The following is a 23,757-nucleotide window of genomic DNA, read 5'->3' as shown; positions in this document are numbered from 1 at the left end:
CTGGCCCAGCCGTTGCTGCTGCTCAGCTGCAGCTTCACTTGTGTCTTTTTGTGACCCAGAGACTGCAGCACGCCAGGCCTCCCTGTCCATCACCAACTCCCGGAGCTTGCTCAAACTCATATCCATTGAGTCGGTGATGCCATCCAGCCATCTCATCCTCTGTCGTCCCCTTCTCCTCCTGTCTTTCAATCTTTCCCAGCATCAGTCTTTTCCAGTGAGTCAGCTCTTCGCATGAGGTGGCCAAAGGATTGGAGCTTCAGCTTCAGCATCAGTCCTTCCAATGAACACCCAGGACAGATCTCCTTTAGGATGGACTGGCTGGATCTCCTTGCAGTCCAAGGGGCTCTAAGAGTCTTTTCCAACACCACCGTTCAAAAGCATCCATTCTTCACGGTGCAAATGGTCAAATCTGATACATACATGTATGTCCTTTGACATTTGTGCTACGTTAAAAAAAAAAAAAAAACGGTCTACTTTTCCCAAACATCAGCTCTCCACACCCCCTAGATGTGCCTGCAGAAGCGAGGGAAGCAAACGCTGGAAAGACGCACCTTTCTGGCCCAGCACAGGAAAGAAAACAGTGTCAGCAGGTGAGCCAAAAATACCTGAGTTGCAGAGACCTGAGGAGCTGAACGCTGAGGGCGCACCCAAGCCTTTATAGCAATACGACCCAAGGACACACTCTGCCTGCAACCCTGCAGTCCGAGGAGCGGCACCTTTCTGGGCAGAAGGGAGGACGCAGGGCTTGGGGGGCAGGAGGGGGCTGGGAGGTCTACTGACTGATCCCCGGCAGCCACTGAAGGCTCTAGAACCGACTGCTTAAATGCACAGACCTCCGCAGGCTAGGGCACGGCTGGACCCTATGACCGGATTCCACACAACGGGTTTGAGCCACTCTTGTCCTTCCAGCTGAGTCCCATTTAGGCTTTTTTTCACAGCAAAGGTTAGAATCAGAAAGCAGAAGAGAAAGAGGGTAAAGAAGGCAATGAATGAGGATGCGAAGCACCTTTGACCACGTCCTGCTTCTGGGAAGACACGAACTTAAACAGCAACGCTGGCTGAGGCCGACACGCTCGGCACCCGGCTTTCGGGATCGACAGAGTTCACGGTCCTCACCCAGCCCCCGGGTCCAAAGGGAAAACAAAGCTCACCGCAGGCTTGTCCGGCACAGGCTGGGCAGGTCTGTGAAACCAGAAGCACAGCGAACGGACGAGGAGAGAGAAAACCACGCGGAAACAAGGAAGGTTCAAACGGTTCCATCGTATCCCTTCCCTTCCTTGCTTTTCCCAAAACCAAAGGGGAAAAGAAACACACGTGCATTGAATTCCTCGAGCCAACGCTGAGAAGAGACGCTTCTGTATCGGGAGATGCCCATTTGCTCCAGGGATTGAACCTGGACTACCAATAGCTCGCCATCTCCCTACAGAGTCTGAAAATTTTTTTTAATGCCACAGACAAAAGTCCTTGAAAAACATTCGCACTCAGTGGCTAGTCTTGGGACTAAAATTCAAACTCACATCGCCTCCCTTTGCCTTCTGGTTTCAAGACCTCAGGCTACCAGACACAGGGATACAGACCATCATGAGATTTAACCATAAAATGCATGTAAGATGGCAAAAGATACATATATCGTAACTTTAAAAATTTTGTCCAGCAAGAGAACAGATTCATTAAAAAAAAAAAAAAAATCTGAAACATAAATATAACCTCTGGAAAGTAAGAAAATGTACATCACTCCACAATTTCTGTGCTCCAAGCATACCGCCTTTTTTTATACACAGACACGAGCAGACGCACACACACACACACACAGTTTGTGGTCATATCTGAACAAGTTCAGCTCAAACTTAAAAAGTCAAGTCTATGACGGAGGGAAAAAAAAAAAAACGAAACCAAGATATTCCAGTAGGAACACACGAGGCTAAAAAGAAGAAAACCTCCAACCAAACGAAAGTTCAAAGTGTCCTACTGTGCAGCCGATTTTCCAGTAGATTAAATAATTCCAGGGCCACGGACGTCAACAGCTGTGCAATCTCTTTATACACATCCGGGCGTATCCAAATGCGGAAGCACCCTTACTCCAAGAAGATAGATGCTTCCTCGGGTTGGCATGGGGGCCACCGTGTGTCCCAGGCAGGCTCAGATCACCCTGTGACTGGTGTGAAATGAAACAGAGGATTTGGTTACTTCTGTAAATGTTTATTCTTTCTTATCTTTTGCTTGCCCTGTGTGGCACAAGAGATCTTATTTCCCCAAGCAAGGATTGAACCTGCATCATTGGAAGGATGGAGTCTTACCCGTCGGAGTGCCAGGGAAGTCCAGATTTTGTTAAATTTTCAAAACACCTGGGTACCATTTGTCATCTTAACTAACAACAACGGTGGCACAAAAGAAGCCAAAGATTCCTTCACATTCTTATTGCAAAGACCCACAAGCCTGAATTCTACGGAGTGAGAATGCCACATAAAGAAAATGGAAAGAATTTTTTTTTTTAAAAGGTGGGTTCTCCATGTTCCATAGAACTAGCCGAATCTCGTTCACAATTTGAAAAGAGATTCAGCCCAGAAACAAAAGTGGGTCCCCGTTTCCTGGTACTTTGCCACAGGACCTCACCACCAGACAAAACATTTCATGATGAAGAAAAAACTACAGGGCCCAGACTCACAATCTAAAGTCAGCTTCTGTTTTGCAAATCAGTTCAACCCACAAGGACCCAACATAGAGCACAGGGAACTCTGCTGAGTACTCTCTTATAACCTATATGGGAAAAGAATTTGAGAAAGAAGAAATACATGTATATGTAAAAAAAAATGTTTATATATAAGAAATTTAAAAATAAACAGAATTCAACTGATACAGGGCTTGCCAGGTTAACTCAGACGATAAGGAACCCACCTGCCAATGCAGGAGACCTGGGTTCCATTCCCTGGGTTGGGAAGATTCCCCTGGGGAAGGGAATGGCAACTCAATCCAGTATTCTTGCCTGGAGAATCCCATGGACAGAGGAGCCTGCTGCGCTACAGTCCACGGGGTCGCAGAGAGTCAGACACGACTCAGCGACTAACACGTTCACTTTCACTTACTTTCAAGTGCTATCCTGAATGAATGAAATTAAAAGGTGCCTTGACATTTCAAAAATCAATACATAAAATAAAGATATACCTTCCAGGTGGGGAGTCCCGAGCTCAGAAATTCTTGAAGACATCCAGCTCTTTCTGTGACACCGGCGGGGCAGAAGTCCAGTCGTTCTCAGGATACGTTTCGAAGTTGGAAGTATCGTCCGCACTGCACAGCTTGGGGACAATCGGGGGCTGAGGAAGCAGCAAAGATACAGCGCCGTGGTTACAGAGGAACAGTGTTCACCAGTGAGCTTGCATTCAGCCATGCGTCAGGTTTACCGCACTTTGCAGATACTTTGTTTTTCTAATAAATCAAAGCTTTGCAGAAACCTTGCCAGTCTGCACCAGGAAGTTGTTACATTCAGGTGTGCCTAGGTTTATTGCACCATATAGATACTATGTTTTGTTTTGTTTATAAATCAAAGCTTTGCAGAGACCTTGGATGGAGCAAGTCTGCACCAGGAAGTTGTTACATTCAGGTGCGCCTAGCTTTATTGCACTTTATAGCTCAGTTGGTAAAGAATCCGCCTGCAATGCAGGAGACTGGGTTCCATTCCTGGGTTGGGAAGAACCCCTGGAGAAAGCATAGGTTATCCACTCCAGTGTTCTTGGGATTGCCTGGTGGCTCACACTGTAAAGAATCCGCCTGCAACGCAGGTGACCTGGGTTCCATCCCTGGGTGGGGAAGATCCCCTGGAGGAGAGCATGGCAACTCACCCCAGTATTCTCGCCTGGAGAATCCCCATGGACAGAGGAGCCTGGTGGGCCACAGTCCATGGGGTCGCAAAGAGTCGGACACGACGACTCAGTGACTAAGGGCGCACACACACATACATACTCCTTTATTTTGGTGTTTTTTTTTTAATGTAATCAAAGTTTCGCAGAAACCCTGCATGGAGCAAGTCTGCCCCAGGAAGTCGTTACATTTAGGCATGCCTCATTTAATTGCACTTTGGACATAGTGTGTTTTTTCCACGGTGAAGCTTTGCAGAAACTGTACATCGAGCAAGTCTATCTGCGTCCTGCCTTTTCGCTGTGTCAGCTTCTGATAATTCTCACATTTCAAACTTCCATGATTTTACTTGTGAGGTTGGGGGACCGCTTATCTTTGATGTAACTACTGACATTGGTATCCTTTTGTTTTGTATTTTTCGATTAAGGTATAGATGTTCTTTTAAGACTCTTTGCCACTCCATGGACTGCAGCGCCCTGGGCTCCTCTGTCCGTCGGATTCTCCAGGCAAGAATACTGGAGTGGTTTACCCGTCCCTTCTTCAGGGGAACGTTCCTGACCCAGGGATGGAACCAGGCATGCCTGCATCGCAGGAGGTCTCTTTACCAACTGAACCTGTGTGTGTGTTCAGGAGAGCTTGAGGCTTCCCCGGGTACGAGCTGGCAGATTTGACGTACAGCCGTACCTTCAGCTTCCTTTCGGGGACTGCGCCCCAGTCCACGAGCCGGAACCACCGGTGCTGTTTGACGTCCTCGGCTCCGTTCTGCAAAAAGGAACAGCCGTCATCAGCGCAGAGAAGGCCGGCAGGACAGGAAAGCACGGAGCACAGACAAGCTCTGGAGGATTCCACACAGAGAGAAACACGGGTTCGCCATGAATCGAGCCTTTGTCCCCAGAGAAAACCACCAATGACGGCATGTGAGCGGCATTATATGCTTTTGGTCACGATAGAAAGAAATGCAATCACGGAGCTCAGGCTTCCCTGGTGGCTCAGGGGTAAAAGAACCTGCCCGCCAAGGCAGGACATACGGCTTCCATCCCTGGGCGGGGACGATCCGCTGGAGAAGGAAATGGCAATCCAATCCAGTATTCCTGCCTGGAGAATCCCATGGACAGAGGAGCCTGGTGGGCTATACTCCATGGGGTTGCAGAGAGTCAGACACAACTCAGTGACTAAACAGCAACATGCTGTTCACACGTATACTGCCCCAAAGACTAAAGGGCAATTATGGTTCAGGCCGTCCCAACGTAAAGTGGGATTTTCACCTTAACGATTTCCTTCAGCTGAAGCTACGCTCATTTTGTGTGTGTGAGCGTGTTAGTCGCTCAGTCGTGCCCAGCTCTTTGTGACCCTCTGGACTGTAGCCCCGTCAGGCTCCTCTGTCCATGGGGATTCTCCAGGCAAGAATACTAGAGTGGGTTGCCATTTCCTTCTCCAGGGGGTCTGCCCGACCCAGGGATAGAACCCGGGTCTCCTGCACTGCAGGCGGGAAGCTTTACCACCTGACCTACTTTTACAAACGTATAAAATGAGGCTCACAAAATGATTTGCTCACTTCGGCCCAGAGATTAAGTCACGTGACTATGGTGCAAATCGAGGATGTCACACTTGAGAGATGGGTTTTTCTTTTTTTTTTAAAAGAACTTGCAGCGTGTGGGATTTTAATTCCCCAACCCGGGATCGGAACCGCGTCGCCTGCAGCAGAAACCTGGAGTCTTAAGCCCTGGATCACCAGAGAAGTCCAGAAACCTCAGAGAAGTGTTAGCTACAGGTTACTGGGTTCTTTTGGAAGGAACGAGCCTGTTCTTTAAAACTGTGGTAACGGATGCATCATTTTGCTAACCTATCGCAAGCCATCCGACTGTCGGATTTAAGGGGGTAAACTGCACAGCATGTGAATGACGAGAGGGAGGTTCAACGGGGAAGGGGACATGGGTATCCCTATGGCGGACTCGGGGTGACGTGTGGCAGAAACCAACGTAATATCGTAAAGCAATTATCCACCAATGAAAATTTTTAAAAATATTCAGAAACAAAAAAAATGTATAAGTAAATAAAGAAGTGACGATTCGTCAACTTATAAATCACTGCTGAGTCACTGACTTCTTTGGAGAGCTGAGGAGACACGATCCTGGGTGAATCAAATCTGAGATTTGGCCAATGAAAGGGTAAGACTGTTCTGCCATTGTTGACATGCCTCAAGTCAGATGAGAAGCATTTAAAAGTGAGTACCACTTAACACGTGCCGAGACGCTCAGTCGTGTCCGACTCTTTGCGACCCTGGTGGACTGTTACCCTCCAGGCTCCTCTGTCCAGGGGGATTCTCCAGGCAAGAATATTGGAGTAGGTTGCCTTTCCCTCCTCCAGGGAATCTTCCCGACCCAGGGATGGAACTCGAGTCTCTTGCGTCCCCTGCATTGGCGGGCAGACTTTATACCATGAACCTCACATGGGAAGCCGTTACCGTTCCACATATAGGGATACAAATACTGACCTTCATATTTCCCAGCCTCCTCGTTCTGTCGGTAACAAGCAGTTTCCTGATGAGGTCCCTGTTTGGGCCGGGGGTGGGGGTGGGGATAAGGAGACAGAAACACAGACACGTTGATACGGACCCACGCAAACACAGCAGGTCAACAGCAGTAAAACCCACACCATACAGGACACCCGGCCTGTGATTCAGCCTTCACGTTGGCTAAGCGTCTTCTAGTCTTTCTCACCACTGTTGAGTGCTAAGTTGCTCCAGTCCTGTCTGACTCTCTTCGACCCCGTGGACTGCAGCCCGCCAGGCTCCTCTGTCTGTGGGATTCTCCAGGCGAGAATACTGGAGTGGGTTGACTCTTTTTGACCCCCTGGACTGCAGCCCGTCAGGCTCCTCTGTCCGTGGGATTCTCCAGGCAAGAATACTGGAGTGGGCTGCCGTTCCCTCCTCCAGGGGGTCTTCCCCGACCCAGGGATCGAACCTGCGTCTCTTATGTCTCCTGAATTGGCAGACGGGTTCTTCACAGCTAGCTTCACCTGGGATAGGCCCTTTCTCATCATTTTCTGTTCCTAAATAACCTAAACAATTTACGCGGTGCAGAGCTGCAACCCAGCTAAGGCGCAGAGGTTGATCAAATCATCGTAGAGATGAACAGCCTTTGAACATGAGCTGGAGAAACGCTGTGCCCTGGGGATGTCTGCCCTTCATTTCAAATACACCTGCCAGGCCAACTGCGGCCAACTACCCAATGTGGGATTCTACCAAAATCAGTCATCACGCTTTGCCCGGTGGGTCTACGTATCTGTGGGATTCTTGTCTGGATTCCTTGCCGTCCTGGAAGCAAGAGAAGTACTTTTGTGTGTGCTGGGTCACTGAGATTTTCCTTCTAAATGGCAGACGGTATCAGAATACTGACTCACTGGACATCAACCCTGGATATTGATCAGAAGGACGGATGCTGAAGCTCCAATACCTTGACCACCTGATGCAAAGAGCTGACTCATTGGAAAAGACCCTGATGCTGGGAAAGACTGAAGGCGGGAGGAGAAGGGGACGACAGAGGATGAGATGGTTGGATGGCATCACCGACTCGATGGACATGAGTTTGAGTGAGCTCCGGGAGATGGTGATGACAGGGAAGCCTGGCGTGCTGCGGTTCATGGGGTCGCAGAGAGTCAGACACGACTGAACGACTCAACAACAACAAGAAAAAATCACAACACAGAAGGGTAGAGAAGCCTGAATTCACACCGCAGATGAGGATTCAACACAATTACGTCAAAGCGTGTTTCAAGAAATCATTTCCTTTTACTTCCCCCTTAAAAATTTTATTCAAGTAACGTAATCACTCACAGTACTTACATTATACAAGGGTTCCCCGGTGGCTCAGCAGTACAGAATCTGCCTGCCAGCGCAGGACATGCAGGAGACCCTGGTTCGATCCCTGGGTCGGGAAGACCCCCTGGAGGAGGGTATGGCAGCCCACTCCAGTATTCTCACCTGGAGAATCCCACGGACAGAGGAGCCTGGTGGGCTACAGTCCATGCGGTCGCCAAGAGTTGGACATGATTGCAGCGACTTAGCGTGCAAAGTCATCCTAAGTCATCGAGGCCCGCACCAGCCACCAAACTAGCTGGAAGGAACAAGGGCCTTCTTCTCGAATAACAAAGCTGCTTCCTTATTCAATATGATGACAAGCAGCCTTTATTCGCTGATGATAAATACACCCATTCTCTCAAAAGATGTAAAACATGGCTGCGAGTCACGAAGAGAGGAAGTGTCATCCCAGCAGAGTCATGAAAAGCTTTCCCCTTTTCGGGGGGAAAAGATGACCCACCCAAAGAGCGTCAGCTGAGCTCAGAGGAACAAACCAGGATGGTACCCAGCTGGGCAGGACGCCTCCACTGGGGGTCTGTCACGGGCTTTAGAAATGAACGTCCCCCAAAGACCAGAGAGGACGGCTGACTTACTTGACACTGAACTCCAAATGTCTGGGGAAGTCTATCTTGCCAGCAAGAATCTTCTGATAGATGCCAAAGGCGTTGTCATCAAAAAATGGAGGAAACCTGTTAGAAAGATTAAAATGTCTATTTTTAGCGGCCAGTGTGTGTGGGGGGCGGGGGGGGGGGGGAACACCCGCAGGCTTTATAAGCATGGCTTCCTTCGGCCCGCCACGGGCAGAAGAGAATTTTATTTTGCGGTGTGCGCTTTCTCCTCTCACGCTGGAGTCACGGATGACTCGGGACCAGCTATGAAGGCGTGGTTCCAAGAGGGCAAGCGGGAGGCACTTTGTCCCAACTACAGACGACGGGCAAGGCTAGAAAAGGCCACGACCACGAGGCTATGTGACTAGCTAGACAACACAGAGCCACTTGCGTCTGTTGGTTAGCTGTTGAGTTGTGTCCGAGTCTGTGACCCCGTGGACTGCAGCCCCGCCAGGCTCCTCTGTCCATGGGATTCTCCAAGGCCAGGATACCCGAGTGGGTTGCCGTTCCCTCCTCCAGCGGAATCTTTCCAAACCCAGGGATCCAACCTGCGTCTCCTGTCTTGGATGGCAAGTTCTTCACCCCTGAGCGCACCTGGGAAGCCCATTACAGTCTCAGAACGACAACTAACCCGGCCAGTCGTACTTCTAGAGTAACCAGCTTCCGTGGATCGCGAACCTACCATGGCCAAGGACACCCAGCCCTCGGCGAGTGTGAACGCCTTGGAGTGAATAAACCCCCGAGTCGGCCCTCCACCCCCGAGCCAGAAGCCAGTTCCAACAGCGGCCGGGGGTTCGTCTCCCTGCCTTGGGCGGTGGCTGTGAATGAGGATAGGCCGCGGGATGGTTTCCACTCAGAAACAGGCCCGGGAGAAAACGCGTCATGCATTCCTCCACGGGCTCCTGGAGAACACGGCATACGGAGCCCCGAGGAAGCTGGCGTGACACGCCACCATCATGAGAAAGGTATGCGGGCAGCAGCTTTAACGAGCGGAAAAAAGTCATCACGAGGCAGCGCTCACAGATGCAGCCTGAGAGAAAAAGCAGACGGAACGTGTAGCCGAGGGGTCGGAGTGCGGAAAGCGGCCCAAGACGGCGCCCACGTCTGACGCGTGTGTTAGTCGCTCAGTCGTGTCCGACTCGTTGCCACCCCACGGACTACATATACAGTCCATGGGATTCCCCAGGGCAAGAATACCCGAGTGGGTAGCCTTTCTCTTCTCTCGGGGAATCTTCCCAACCCAGGGATCGAACGCAGGTCTCCCTCATTGCAGGCGGATTCTTTACCAACTGACCTATCAGGGAAGCCCGCCCAGATTTGAAACTTATCTTCAAGTGTCTATCTTTAATCCAATGGAACCCTTCCAAGATTTTATTTATTGGCTGCATGGAATGGGATATGGGGTATTCCTTTCCTGACCAGGGACAGAAGGCACATAGCTCACAGTGGAAGCTCACAGTCTTAACCACTGGACTTCCAGGGAAGCCTCCCTCCTTCTAAGCCTTTTTTAAATTTGACTAATTTAACTGAAGGATGACCAACCTAGACAGCATGTTAAAAAGCAGAGACATTACTTTGCCAACAAATGTCCATCTACTCAAGGCTATGGTTCTTCCAATAGTCATGTATGGATGTGAGAGTTGGACTACAAAGCAAGCTGAGCGCCAAAGAATTGATGCTTTTGAACTGTGGTGTTGGAGAAGACTCTTGAGAGTCCCTTGGACTTCAAGGAGATCCATCCAGTCCATCCTAAAGGAGATCAGTCCTGAATATTCATTGGAGGGACTGATGCTGAAGCTGAAACTCCAATCATTTGGCCACCTGATGCAAAGAGCCGACTCACTGGAAAAGACCCTGATGCTGGGAAAGATCGAAGGCGGGAGGAGAAAGGGGCGACAGAGGATGAGATGGTTGGATCCCATCATCGACTCGATGGGCATGAGTTTGAGCACGCTCCAGGAGTTGGTGATGGACAGGGAGGCCTGGCGTGCTGCAGTCCATGGGGTCGCAAAGAGTCGGATATGACTGAGTGACTGAACTGGAGGATAATTACTTGACAATATAGCGATGGTCTTAATAAAACAGGCAGTGAGTGCCGTTCACACACGTGGGCACGACTTGCATCTTGACATCAGCCGTGGTGAGCTGTAGACAGAAGGACCACCTGTACTGCCCCATAAAGGCAAGCTCAAGAATTTCACCTTAAAGAAAGCACGGCCAGGAACTTGTGTGGCGGTCCAGTGGTTGAGAACCCGCCTTACCTGCCCCATAAAGGCAAGCTCAAGAATTTCATCTTAAAGAATGCACGGCCAGGAACTTGTGTGGTGGTCCAGTGGTTGAGAACCCGCCTTACCTGCCCCATAAAGGCAAGCTCAAGAATTTCATCTTAAAGAATGCACGGCCAGGAACTTGTGTGGCGGTCCAGTGGTTGAGAACCCGCCTTACCGCACGGATGACGCCAGATCCCTCTCTGGTCGAGGAGCTAAGACCATGGAGCAAGTGAGCCCGATGTGCCGCATACACGGGGTCCAAGCTACATAACTTGAGTGTCTGCAGGCCGCCAGCAAAGAGCTGGCCGGCTACAACTGACCACTAACGCCCAATTCAGCCAAATAGATGTTCTTTTAAAAAAATGCACATCAGGGCCTCCCCGGTGGGTCAGTGGTAAACAATCCGCCTGCCGACACAGGAGATATGGGTTCAATCCCTGACCCGGGAAGATCCCACATGCCTCAGAGTATGTAACCCGCCCCCCCAACAACAAAAAATATACATATATATATATATGCCAATTTTGCAATTTTTTTCCCCATCGTCTATCTGTCATCTTTTTTTATAGACATCTTTGACCTACCTCAACGTTCCTGGTGGCTAAGAAGGTAAAGAATCCGCCTGTCAATGTAGGAGACCCGGGTTTGATCCCTGGGTCAGGAAGATCCCCTGGAGAAGGGCATGGCAACCCACTCCAGAACTCTTGCCTGGAGAATCCTGTGGACAGAGGAGCCTGGCAGGCTATGGTCCATGGGGTCGCAGACTCAGACACGACTGAAGCTATGCTTGGCAAACACAGAACACACATCCTATTACGATACTACTAGGGTCAGTTCCGGAGAAGGCAATGGCACCCCACTCCAGTACTCTTGCCTGGAAAATCCCATGGACAGAGGAGCCTGGCAGGCTGCAGTCCATGGGGTCGTGAAGAGTCGGACATGACTGAGCGACTTCACTTTCCCTTTTCACTTTCATGCATTAGAGAAGGAAATGGCAACCCACTCCAGTGTTCTTGCCTGGAGAATCCCAGGGATGGGGGAGCCTGGTAGGCTGCCGTCTACGAGGTCGCACAGAGTCGGACACGACTGAAGCAACTCAGCAGCAGGATCAGTTCAGTTCAGTTCAGTCTCTCAGTCGTGTCCAATGACTAGATATGGAGTATTGAAATACCAGACTTCTAGTAATTGTGTTTACATAGTAACTGTAATAATCATTCTAACCTATCCTAATACTGTATTCTAATTCTCTCTCTTGTATTTTAATAATTTCTATTGTAGAATATTCGAGTACACTATAGACTATGTAGGTTCCCATAGTAGAAGAACACAGTTGCTCAGTCATGTCCTACGCTTTCTGACCCCGTGGACTGTAGCCCGCCAGGCTCCTCTGTCCGTGGGATTCTCCAGGCAAGAATACTGGAGTGGGTCGCCGTGCCCTTCTCCAGGGGATCTTCCCAAGCCAGGGATCCAACCCAGGTCTCCTGCATTGCAAGCGGATTCTTTACTGTCTGAGCCACCAGGGAAACCCCGAATGTCCTAATAATATCCCATTATCTTCCAACAACATATCTTCCAACCGTATACTATATTCCAGCGTTATCTTTGCTACGATATTCCATATTATTATATTCCATGAAATTACATGCCCCCCCCCCCCCCCGTAATAATACAGACTAAAAAAACAGAAGACACAGGAAGTCCATCCTAGCAAAACGTCTTCTGGGCAGCGGGATTCAATTCTCGGGCAACGCTACCCTCTGCTGGTCAGAAACCCTCAGGAAGGAACACAGCCACCCATGGCCGGGACATGTCTGTAACACTGATCAAACACAGGCGCACAAAGATGTATGATTCTTGCATTTCTTTCTACATTTTGCATTTCTGACACCGTAGGGAATGCATTTCAGTCTTGTGTTTCTGACCGGGACTTCCTGGGCTGGGGTGCATGGGAAGGGATTTTTTTTTTTTTGGTCTATTTGATTGACTACAGAGGCGCGTGTGAGCAAAGAGAGAGAGAGAACAGAAGAAGGGCAAGGGGACGGAGGAGGGGCAGACGGGGGCGGGGAGGAGTCCTGGGCGGACAATCCCCCCTCCTCTGCCTGCCGGCCAAGCACAGCATCCCAACAAAAGAGCCGTGTGAGCACAGGACGGCCAGGAAGCAGCGAGTGCACGGACGTCTACGGGGAAGACGCTTGCTCTGTCTGCCCGGCGTGGGGAAACGCGTGAGTGCGAGCTCAGTGGCTCAGTCGTATCCGACCCTTTGGCGACCCCGTGGACGGTAGCCCCACCAGGCTCCTGTCCATGGGATTCTCCAGGCGAGGACACTGGACTCGGCTGCCATTCCCCTTCTCCAGGGGAATCTTCCCAACCCAGGGAGCGAACCCGCCTCTTTCCACTTCTGCACTGGAGACAGATTCTTTACCGCCTCATGGAATTCCTAGCAATACCTCACGAAAACACCAGGCACGAGTGGTTAATCATGCTGATACAGAATCTGGACTGGGGAGGTAAATGCAATTCCAAACATTCCCCGAGGCGTGTTTGGGGCTTTCAGGAAAGAACGCACTGTTTCCTTTCTGCAGCGCTGTTCCTTCCGAATGTCCGAAAGAGCGTTTCTTACCCAACATGCCCGCTACCCAGCTCGGGGCTTCCCTGGTGGCTCAGATGGCAAAGAATCTGCCTGCAATGCAGGAAACTCGGGTTCCACCCCTGGGTCAGGAAGATCCGCTGGGGGAGGGCATGGCAACCCACTCCAGTATTCTTGTCTGGGACCATTCCACGGACACAGAAGCCCGGTGGGCTACAGTCCACAGGGTCGCAAAGAGTTGGACACGACTCCATCACTAACATATACACCCAGCTCTGGGAATCACTCCGGAGGGATCGGTGCGTGATGAATCGTATACTCTGGGCAGACAGGGACATTTAGAGACAAAAGATCTCAACAGACACGCCCTGCTGGTCCCCCAAGCTCCCGCTGCTGCTTCTTTTGAAAGCAAGCCGAATGGTCACTTCATATCATCATCACCCACAGTGGGAAACTTTCGGAAGACCCCACACCAAGTGTGTGCATCCCCCGACAATCCCTGCACCTAACCCTTGGGGCTGAGCACCCAGGGAACTGTGGGAGACCCCACTCCAAGCGTGTCCATCCCTGACCCCCTGCATCAAATCCTAGGGGCTGAGCACCTGGGAACTGTGGGAGACCCCACTCCAAGCGTGTCCATCCCTGACCCCCTGCACCAAATCCTGGGGGCTGAGCACCCAGGAACTGTGGGAGACCCCACTCCAAGCGTGTCCATCCCTGACCCCCTGCACCAAACCCTAGGGGCTGAGCACCTGGGAACTGTGGGAGACCCCACTCCAAGCGTGTCCATCCCTGACCCCCTGCACCAAACCCTAGGGGCTGAGCACCTGGGAACTGTGGGAGACCCCACTCCAAGTGTGTCCATCCCTGACCCCCTGCACCAAATCCTGAGGGCTGAGCACCCAGGGAACTGTGGGAGACCCCACTCCAAGCGTGTCCATCCCTGACCCCCTGCACCAAATCCTGGGGGCTGAGCACCCAGGGAACTGTGGGAGACCCCACTCCAAACGTGTCCATCCCTGACCCCCTGCACCAAATCCTGAGGGCTGAGCACCTGGGAACTGTGGGAGAACCCACTCCAAATGTATCCCTGACGCCTGCACCAAATCCTGGGAGCTGAGCACCCAGGGAACTGTGGGAGACCCCACTCCAAGTGTGTCCATCCCTGACCCCCTGCACCAAACCCTAGGGGCTAAGCACCCAGGGAACTGTGGGAGACCCCACTCCAAGCGTGTACATCCCTGACCCCCTGCATCAAATTCTGGGGGCTAAGCACCCAGGGAACTGTGGGAGACCCCACTCCAAGCGTGTCCATCCCTGACCCCCTGCACCAAATCCTGGGGGCTGAGCACCCAGGGAACTGTGGGAGACCCCACTCCAAGCGTGTCCATCCCTGACCCCCTGCACCAAATCCTGAGGGCTGAGCACCTGGGAACTGTGGGAGAACCCACTCCAAATGTATCCCTGACGCCTGCACCAAATCCTGGGAGCTGAGCACCCAGGGAACTGTGGGAGACCCCACTCCAAGTGTGTCCATCCCTGACCCCCTGCACCAAACCCTAGGGGCTAAGCACCCAGGGAACTGTGGGAGACCCCACTCCAAGCGTGTACATCCCTGACCCCCTGCATCAAATTCTGGGGGCTAAGCACCCAGGGAACTGTGGGAGACCCCACTCCAAGCGTGTCCATCCCTGACCCCCTGCACCAAACCCTAGGGGCTGAGCACCTGGGAACTGTGGGAGACCCCACTCCAAGCATGTCCATCCCTGACCCCCTGCACCAAATCCTGCGGGCTGAGCACCCAGGGAACTGTGAGGAGACCCCACTCCAAATGTATCCCTGACGCCTGCACCAAATCCTGGGGGCTCAGCCCCCAGGGAACTGTGGGAGACCCCACTCCAAGCGTGTCCATCCCTGACCCCCTGCACCAAATCCTGAGGGCTGAGCACCGAGGGAACTGTGAGGAGACCCCACTCCAAATGTATCCCTGACGCCTGCACCAAATCCTGGGGGCTGAGCCCCCAGGGAACTGTGGGAGACCACACTCCAAGTGTGTCCATCCCTGACCCCCCTGCACCAAATCCCAGGGGCTGAGCCCCCCAGAGCACGTGAACAGGCCGGGGAGCCACAGGCATCTTCCCCACAGAAAGGGTACTCACCCTGACAGCATCTCGAATATCAGGATGCCAAGTGCCCACCAGTCCACCGCTCGGCCGTGGCCCTTGCTCTGAATGACCTCCGGGGCCAGGTACTCGGGGGTCCCACAGAGGGTCCACGTCCTGTGGGAAAAGAAGAAGGAGGTGGGGTCCACAGAACTCAGGGGTGATTGGCCTACACGTGCACCTCAGGAGCGGGGAGGCTACGTCACTGAATTAATCTACACGGAGCCTTAGACCCCAAACCTGTGGATAAACATGGCAACGCTGTCCTCTGTGACGTTTTTCCTTTTATAAACATTTTTTTTTTCAATCTAAGGTTTTCAACTTTTACTTCATATGGGCATACAGCCGATGGACAATGTTGTGATGGTTTCAGGTGGACTGTGAAGGGACTCAGCCACACAAACACAAGTACCCACTGTCCCCCAAACTTCCCTCCCATCCAGGCTGCCACTCAGCAGAGTTCCCTGAGCTGTCCAGCAGGTCCTTGCTGGTTCTCCATGTTAAATCCAGCAGTGTGTCCATGTCCATCCCAGACTCCCTGACTATCCCTTCCCCCATCCTTCCCCCTGGTGACCATAAGGTTATTACACACCCTTCCCCCTGGTGACCATAAGGTTATTACAGAGTACTGAGCCAAGTTGCCTGTGCTGTCCAGCAAGTCCTACCCCATACATAAAGACAATAACCTTGTCTTCCCTGAGTTTCTTCCTTTTATGATCATGATGAAATGATGTCACTCAGCCATGTCCAACTCTTTGCAGCCCCATAGACTGTGGCCCACCAGGCTCCTCTGGGATTCTCCAAGTAAGAATTCTTGGAGTGATTCTTCTCCAAGTAAGATTCTCTAAGTAGGAATACCAGAGTGGGTTGCCACTTCCTCCTCCAGGGGACCTTCCTGACTCAGGGATCAAACCCGGGTCTCCTGCACGGCAGCCAGATTCTTTGCAGTCTGAGCACCAGGGAAGCCCTGCTTCCTTTTATAAACACTCATTAAGCGAAACAGACTCGAAGTAACAGTCCTGTTATCACGGCCGTGTATTTTTCTTGGTGTTTCCCTTCCCTGCTCAGAAGCAAAACCCCCCAAATCCTGTTTTCCCATAAAACGTTATGAAAACAGATTCAAGGCACTGACTTGTGAAGCCCGCTGTACCAGTGAAGCATCTTCTCTGCCCTCTCTGCAGAAGGTCTGACGTGTGTGCTGAGCTTCTGTGGGTTCACTGACACGTTAGTGTCAGCAGCGCCATTCAAAAATCCTGAGGCTAAGGGGCTCTGGGATGTTTGGGGTAGAAACAGGGCGGAGAACTTTGGAAATGATTTTCTCTCCCAGATGAGCCGAGACCTGCAGGAAAGTTAGCTTTTGGCCCCACCTAGAGGACAGCCGGGAAAAGACCCTGATGCTGGGAAAGACTGAAGGCGGCGGGAGAAGGGGCCGACAGAGGATGAGATGGCTGGATGGCATCACCGACTCGATGGACATGAGTTTGAGCAAGCTCTGGGGGCTGGTGATGGACAGGGAGGCCTGGCATTCTGCAGTCATGGGGTCGCACAGAGTCAAACGTGACTGAGCAACTGAACGAGAGCAACGCAGCACATCGGGCTGAAAGCCGGAGATCCAACGAGCAAAGACGGACCCAGCAGAGGAACTGCCTCCCCTTAAATCTCCTGCACCAGCAGGCGTTTTTTTTTTTTTTTTTTTTTAACACTATCACTACCTCGTTGCTTTGGCTCAGGAAATTCTTTAGTTCTGCGGGCCGATCCCGTTAGAGCTACGTTTCCAGCCTGGGGGCACATCCAAGGTTGCCTGAATGCGGCTGGAAGCCTGGGCCTCAGCTGTGAGGTCCAGACCAGCTGGAGGCGGTAGCAAGTAACTTATACCTGCCAGGTGTGGTGTCTCCGCTTGCGGGCAGAAAGTCGAGTTTCTGGCGGCAAGCTCAGCTGAGGGGCCCACACATCGAAGGCTGTACGACTTAGCAGTTTTCCAAGTAGACTCAGGTAGCCTGACACCTTTTTCTTTTTTTAGCTCTGCCAGTTTATAGCTACCAACCCATCTCCCTCCAACCTCAGACACGCCTGCTGAGTCATGTATCCCCACGGACTGCAGGCCGCCAGGCTCCTCTGTCCATGGACCTTTCCAGGCAAGAATACTGGAGTGGGTTGTCATGTCCTTCTCCGTACCTTTTTGAAGCAAAAGCTTTTTCCAAAAAGACTCCACGCTTCTTAGGAGCTAGAGAGGCATAAATTGCTAGAAACAGCTTCAGAATAGAGCAAAGCTTCGTAAAACTTTACATCTCGAAGCGGAATTGCAGTTCCGTGAAACATTGCAACAGCGTTTCCACAAGCCCCAGAAATGTCAGTCCTCAATATCCCCAAAGAAAACTGAAAGCGGGGCGCTGAAGAGACTTGTGTACACCCACGTTCGTAGCAAACAGTTACGGAAAAGCGGGAACAGTTTGTCTTCTTCCTTTAAGAGAATTCTCTTTATACTTAAAAAATTTTCCCAATCCTCTTGGGCACATGAGGCATCCATTGTTAGAAACAAGCTTGTGATTTGCAAGAAATATGGAAAGAGAAAGACGGATGGCTGTCGATGCTGGGGGGAAGGTGCTGGTCCCGGCTGTGAATTATCAACGCTCTGCTGTTCTTTTTCACTCACTCAGCTCGTGGAGAGAAGGCAAGGTGATATCCACCGCTGTTACTTTTTCTCAGTGTTATCATTTCCACTACGACACGGGGCTTCCCGGGTGGCTTAAGGAGTAAAGAATCCACCTGCAGTGCAGGAGACCCGGGTTCAATCCCTGGGTCAGGAAGATCCCCTGGAGATGGGAATGGCAACCCACTCCAGTATTCTTGCCTGGAGAATCCCCATGAACAGAGAAGCCTGGCGGGGCTACAGTCCATGGGGCTGCAAAGAGTCGGACATGACTGAGCAACTAACACTTTCAGGGGTAGGAGGCTGTTATCCAAGGAGAGCGCGGTTGGTCTGTGCAACAGACGTCCAGCTGGTGCTACGTTCATATTCCCAAGTGCCCACTGTGGCATCCACACTGGGTTGAGCTGGGTTCCACCCAGAAGTCCTAACGAAAGGCTGGTACCCGTGAACGTGATCTTGCTCGAAACAGGGTCTTGGAAGATGTAATCAAGAGAAGATTGGGCCTAACCCAGCGACTCGCGTCCCCGTAAGAAGAGGGAGGCAGACAGAGATTTCCCTTTACCACGGGAGGACACGGTGAGAATGAGCCGCGAAGAGACCGTCATCAGGAACTCAGGTCAGCCAGCAGGCTGATTGCGGATTCCCAGAACTGGGGAGGGTAATAAATGTCTCCCAGGGTCGCACGTCCTGTACTTCTAAGACCGCGCTGCCGTGACGTCACCTGACCTTGAGTTCCCTGCAACAAGACTCTCTCCAAGTAAAGTTACAACGGGGGGTAGAGCTTTAAGACACGGATTCTGGAGGGACATACGTGCAGTCCACAGCAGAGGAGGGTGATCACGATGCTGGTGATAGTGGTGGTGGTGATGCTGGTGGTGGTGGTGTTGACGGTGATGGTGGTGATGTTAATGATGGTGGTGACGTTAATGACGGTGGTGACGTTAATGATGGTGGTGACGTTAATGATGGTGGTATAATGGTGGTGACGTTAATGATGGTGGTGACGTTAATGATGGTGGTGACGTTAATGATGGTGGTCACGTTAATAATGGTGGTCACGTTAATAATGGTGGTGATGTTGACGGTGATGGTGGTGGTGGTACTGATATGATGGCAGTGGTGATATTGGTGGTGGTGATGCTGGTGGTGGTGGTGTTGACGGTGACGGTGGTGGTGATGTTAATAATGGTGGTGATGTTAATGATGGTGGTGATGTTAATAATGGTGGTGACGTTAATAATGGTGGTGACGTTAATGATGGTGGTATAATGGTGGTGACGTTAATGATGGTGGTGACGTTAATGATGGTGGTGACGTTAATGATGGTGACGTTAATGATGGTGGTGATGTTAATGATGGTGGTGATGTTAATAATGGTGGTGATGTTAATGATGGTGGTATAATGGTGGTGACGTTAATGATGGTGGTGACGTGAATGATGGTGGTATAATGGTGGTGACGTTAATGATGGTGGTGACGTTAATGATGGTGGTGATGTTAATGATGGTGGTGATGTTAATAATGGTGGTGATGTTAATGATGGTGGTGCCGTTAATGATGGTGGTGCCGTTAATGATGGTGGTGATGTTAATGATGGTGGTGACGTTAATGATGGTGGTGACGTTAATGATGGTGGTATAATGGTGGTGACGTTAATGATGGTGGTGACGTGAATGATGGTGGTGACGTTAATGATGGTGGTGATGTTAATGATGGTGGTGATGTTAATAATGGTGGTGACGTTAATGATGGTGGTGATGTTAATGATGGTGGTGATGTTAATGATGGTGGTGACGTTAATGATGATGGTGACGTTGACGGTGATGGCGGTACTGATATGATGGCAGTGGTGATATTGATGGCGGTGATGGTGGTGGTGATATCGATATGGTGATGGTGGTAATGATGGTGGCGATGTTGATGGTGACGGTGGTGGTGATATTGATACGATGGTGGTGATGTTGATGGTGATGATACGGTGGTGGTGGTGATGTTAATGGTGGTGATGGTGGTGATACTGAGATGGTGGTGGTGATGTTAATGATGGTGCTGATGTTGATACGACGGTGGTGATGTTGATGGTGATAATCCTATGATGATGGTGGTGACGATATTGATGGTGGTGATGTTAATGATGGTGATGTTAATGATGGTGGTGATACTGATATGATGGTGGTGATGTTGATATGATGGTGGTGATAATATGATGAGGGTGGTGATGCTGGTGATGGTGGTGGTGTTGATGGGGATATCGATATGGTGATGGTGATAACAATAATGACGGTGGTGATGTTGATGGTGACGGTGGTGATGCTGACATGACGGTGGTGACGTTGATGGTGATAATCCTATGATGATGGTGGTGACGATATTATGGCAGTGATGTTGACGGTGGTGACAGCGGTGACGTTGATAACGCTGCTGCTGCTGCTGCTGGTCGTGATGGCAGTGAAGGTGAGAATTATGAGGTGACGTTGGTGCTGGGAGGTCGGCCGTCATGAATTCAGAAGCACTGACTCTCTACCCCACATCCACTACCTGATCGGAACTGTCTTTAGGAAAGACTTTCCAACAAGCAGATCTAGCCATCCTTACCTCTCACCCTACAGGGTAGGAAGAGCTCTCACTTCACAGATGAGATGAGCAACACCACGAACAGAGGCGACCCCAATCTACACACTCACTCCGACCCTCTAGAAATGGGCAAACACACGAGTCCAACGCAGACAAGCGGTCCCCACAGCAAGCCTTCATCCCTCACTGCCCCTCTGAGGTGCTTCCATTAACAGAGGATCTTGGTAAGGAAATAAACTTATCCTGAAACCCATAAAGCACTATCGCTTGGCAACTGTGGGGATACGGGCACACCGTCTCACCTCTCAGAACCACAGATGTCTCAGCTGGGAACTGGTGATGGTCGGGCCAACTGATCACCCAGCGAATCTGTGAAGCATTTTACTGACAGTTTGTTGGAATCAAGCTTCCAAACAAAATGACTTTGGAAAAAAAAAAAGAGGACTTTCATGTTGATGTTTGGTAGACACCAACACAATACTATAGTGCCATTATCCTTCAACTAAAAACAAATTTAAAACAATGGAATCCTGTAAAGCAATTATCCTTCAATTAAAAAATAAATCATGGAGAAGGAAATGGCCACCCACTCCAGTATCCTTAGCTGGAAAAGTCCATTGACAGAGGAGCCTGGCGGGCTGCAGCCCATGGGGTTACATGACAGCGCGCGTCCATGAGGGTTCAGGGAGATGGGTGGGTAGCAATAAACTGGTATAAGCAAAAATAAGTAAATAAATATATTAAAAAATAATAAAATTAATAAAAAAAAAAACTGGCCTCCCCTGGAAGTTCAGAGATTGGGAATCCACCGCTGAGGGTGGTCACAGGTTCTCATCACCCCTGCTTCCTTGCTTTGTCCTCTGGGTCCCATCCCTGGTCCAGAAGATTGCACATCACACAGGGCAGTGAAAAGCCTGCGCGCCACCGTGAGTGAGCCCACTCTAGAGCCCGTCCTCCACAACGGGAGAAGCCACTGCAATGAGAAGCCCCGCGGGTCACAACCGGAGAGGGGCCCCTGCTCGCCACAACTAGAGGAAAAGCCTGTGTGCTCTGCTGAGTTGCTCAGCCGTCTCTGACTCTTTGTAACCCCATGCTCTGCAGCCCGCCAGGCTCCTCTCTCCATGGGGATTCTCCAGGTAAGAACACTGGAGTGGGTGGCCATGCCCTCCTCCAGGGGACCTGCCTGATCCAGAGATGGAACCCAGGTCTCCCACATCGCAGGCAGATTCTTTACCAGCTGAGCCACCAGGGAAGCCCAAGAATACTGGAGTGGGTAGCCCATCCCTTCTCCGGGGGATCTTCCCAACCCAGGAATTAAACCGGGGTCTCCTCCATTGCAGGCAAACTCTTTACCAGCTGAGCCACCTAAGTACAGCAATGAAGACCCAGTACAGTCAAAAAGAACAATTTTTTTTTTTTTAAACAAGGGTGGACTTTATACACAACACTGCCAATAGATGGCAGCACCACTATCATAGAATAAAACCCAGGTTTAAAGCTACCTGCACTCTTTCTACATAAACTGAAAGTGAAAGTCACTCAGTTGTGTCCAACACTTTGCGACCCCACAGACTATCAGTTCAGTTCAGTTCAGTTCAGACGCTCAGTGGTGTCCAACTCTTTGCGACCCCATGAATCGCAGCATGCCAGGCCTCCCTGTCCATCACCAACTCCCGGACTTCACTCAGACTCACGTCCATCAAGTCCGTGATGCCATCCAGCCATCTCATCCTCGGTCGTCCCCTTCTCCTCCTGCCCCCAATCCCTCCCAGCAGCAGAGTCTTTTCCAATGAGTCAACTCTTCGCATGAGGTGGCCAAAGTACTGGAGCTTCAGCTTTAGCATCATTCTTTCCAAAGAAACCCCAGGGCTGACCTCCTTCAGAATGGACTGGTTAGATCTCCTTGCAGTCCAAGGGATTCTCAAGAGTCTTCTCCAACACCACACTTCAAAAGCATCAATTCTTTGGCGCTCAGCCTTCTTCACAGTCCAACTCTCACATCCGTACATGACCACAGGAAAAACCATAGCCTTGACTAGACGGACCTTAGTTGGCAAAGTAATGTCTCTGCTTTTGAATATACTATCTAGGTTCGTCATAACTTTTCTTCCAAGGAGTAAGCGTCTTTTAATTTCATGGCTGCAGTCACCATCTGCAGTGATTTTGGAGCCCAAAAAAATAAAGTCTGACACTGTTTCTACTGTTTACCCATCTATTGCCCATGAAGTGATGGGACCAGATGCCACGATCTTCATTTTCTTTTTTTTTTTTTTTTTTTTTCATTTTCTGAATGTTAAGCTTTAAGCCAACTTTTCGCTCCCCACAGACTATACATCCATGTAATGCTCCAGGCCAGAATACTGGAGTGGGGAGCCTTTCCCTTCTCCAGGGTATCTTCCCAACCCAATGATCGAACCCAGGTCTCCCACGTTGCAAGCGGGTTCTTTCCCAGCTAAGACACAAAGCACCTCATTTTATTCTTAGCCATGTAAGTGATGAAATTCTATAGGAAAAAATGACATTGACTTTAACTTCATCAGAGAAAGTAATCCCAGGACGGCCCCTGTGTAAAAGTCACCAGACATGAGTTATTTAATGTAAGTCATTTCAGTTCAGTCGCTCAGTCGTGTCCGACTCTGCGACCCCACGGACCACAGCACGCCAGGCCTCCCTGTCCATCACCAACTCCCTGAGTTTACTCAAACTCGTGTCTATTGAGTTGGTGATGCCATCCAACCATCTCATCCTCTATCGTCCCCTTCTCCTCCTGCCTTCAATCTTTCCCAGCATCAGGATCTTTTCCAATGAGTCACCTCTTCGCATCAGGTGGCCAAAGGATTGGACTTTCAGCTTTAGCATCAGTCCTTCCAGTGAACAGCCAGGACTGATTTCCAATGACTATTCAGGATTGATTTCCTCTAGGAGTCACTTCCTTTAACGTAAAACTGCTCCGCAACTGTTTGCCATAAACAGATGTTTCTGCAACGTGAGGAACAGTACTCACGTGAACCAACCCCAACTCGTCACAGGAATGGACACCAGATTTGTTCCAGATCTAGCTTCTGATATGGGAGTCATCAGCTGTACTTTCACTGCACAGAGTGAAATTCTAACCCGGTTTTAATCTGAATTTAAATGTAACAACCCACACTCAACGCACGGACTGGAAAATGGACGCGAATCTGCTTTTTTTCC

The 23,757-nt window shown here is 50.6% G+C and overlaps 1 protein-coding gene across 2 annotated transcripts in view; it reads right to left on the bottom strand.

Moving 5' to 3' along the window:
• Window positions 1-443: 443 nt before the first annotated feature.
• The window catches only part of PRKX (protein kinase, X-linked), a 58,437-nt gene continuing 35,123 nt past the window's right edge, over window positions 444-23,757 (bottom strand). For both annotated transcript variants that reach the window (XM_018043893.1, XM_018043894.1), the window contains exons 4-9: window positions 15,336-15,455; window positions 8,305-8,400; window positions 6,347-6,404; window positions 4,537-4,614; window positions 3,163-3,311; window positions 444-2,155 (exon numbers count right to left, since the gene is read on the bottom strand). In XM_018043893.1, coding sequence (XP_017899382.1) covers window positions 3,186-3,311; window positions 4,537-4,614; window positions 6,347-6,404; window positions 8,305-8,400; window positions 15,336-15,455 — 478 coding nt within the window. In that variant the 3' untranslated portion in view covers window positions 444-2,155; window positions 3,163-3,185. The remainder of the gene's footprint in view (window positions 2,156-3,162; window positions 3,312-4,536; window positions 4,615-6,346; window positions 6,405-8,304; window positions 8,401-15,335; window positions 15,456-23,757) is intronic.

Source organism: Capra hircus (assembly GCF_001704415.2).
Source record: "Capra hircus breed San Clemente chromosome X unlocalized genomic scaffold, ASM170441v1, whole genome shotgun sequence".
Taxonomy (NCBI): Eukaryota; Metazoa; Chordata; class Mammalia; order Artiodactyla; family Bovidae; genus Capra; species Capra hircus.
The sequence above is the reverse complement of the archived record's forward strand: the minus strand, read 5'-3'. Positions and strand labels throughout refer to the sequence as shown.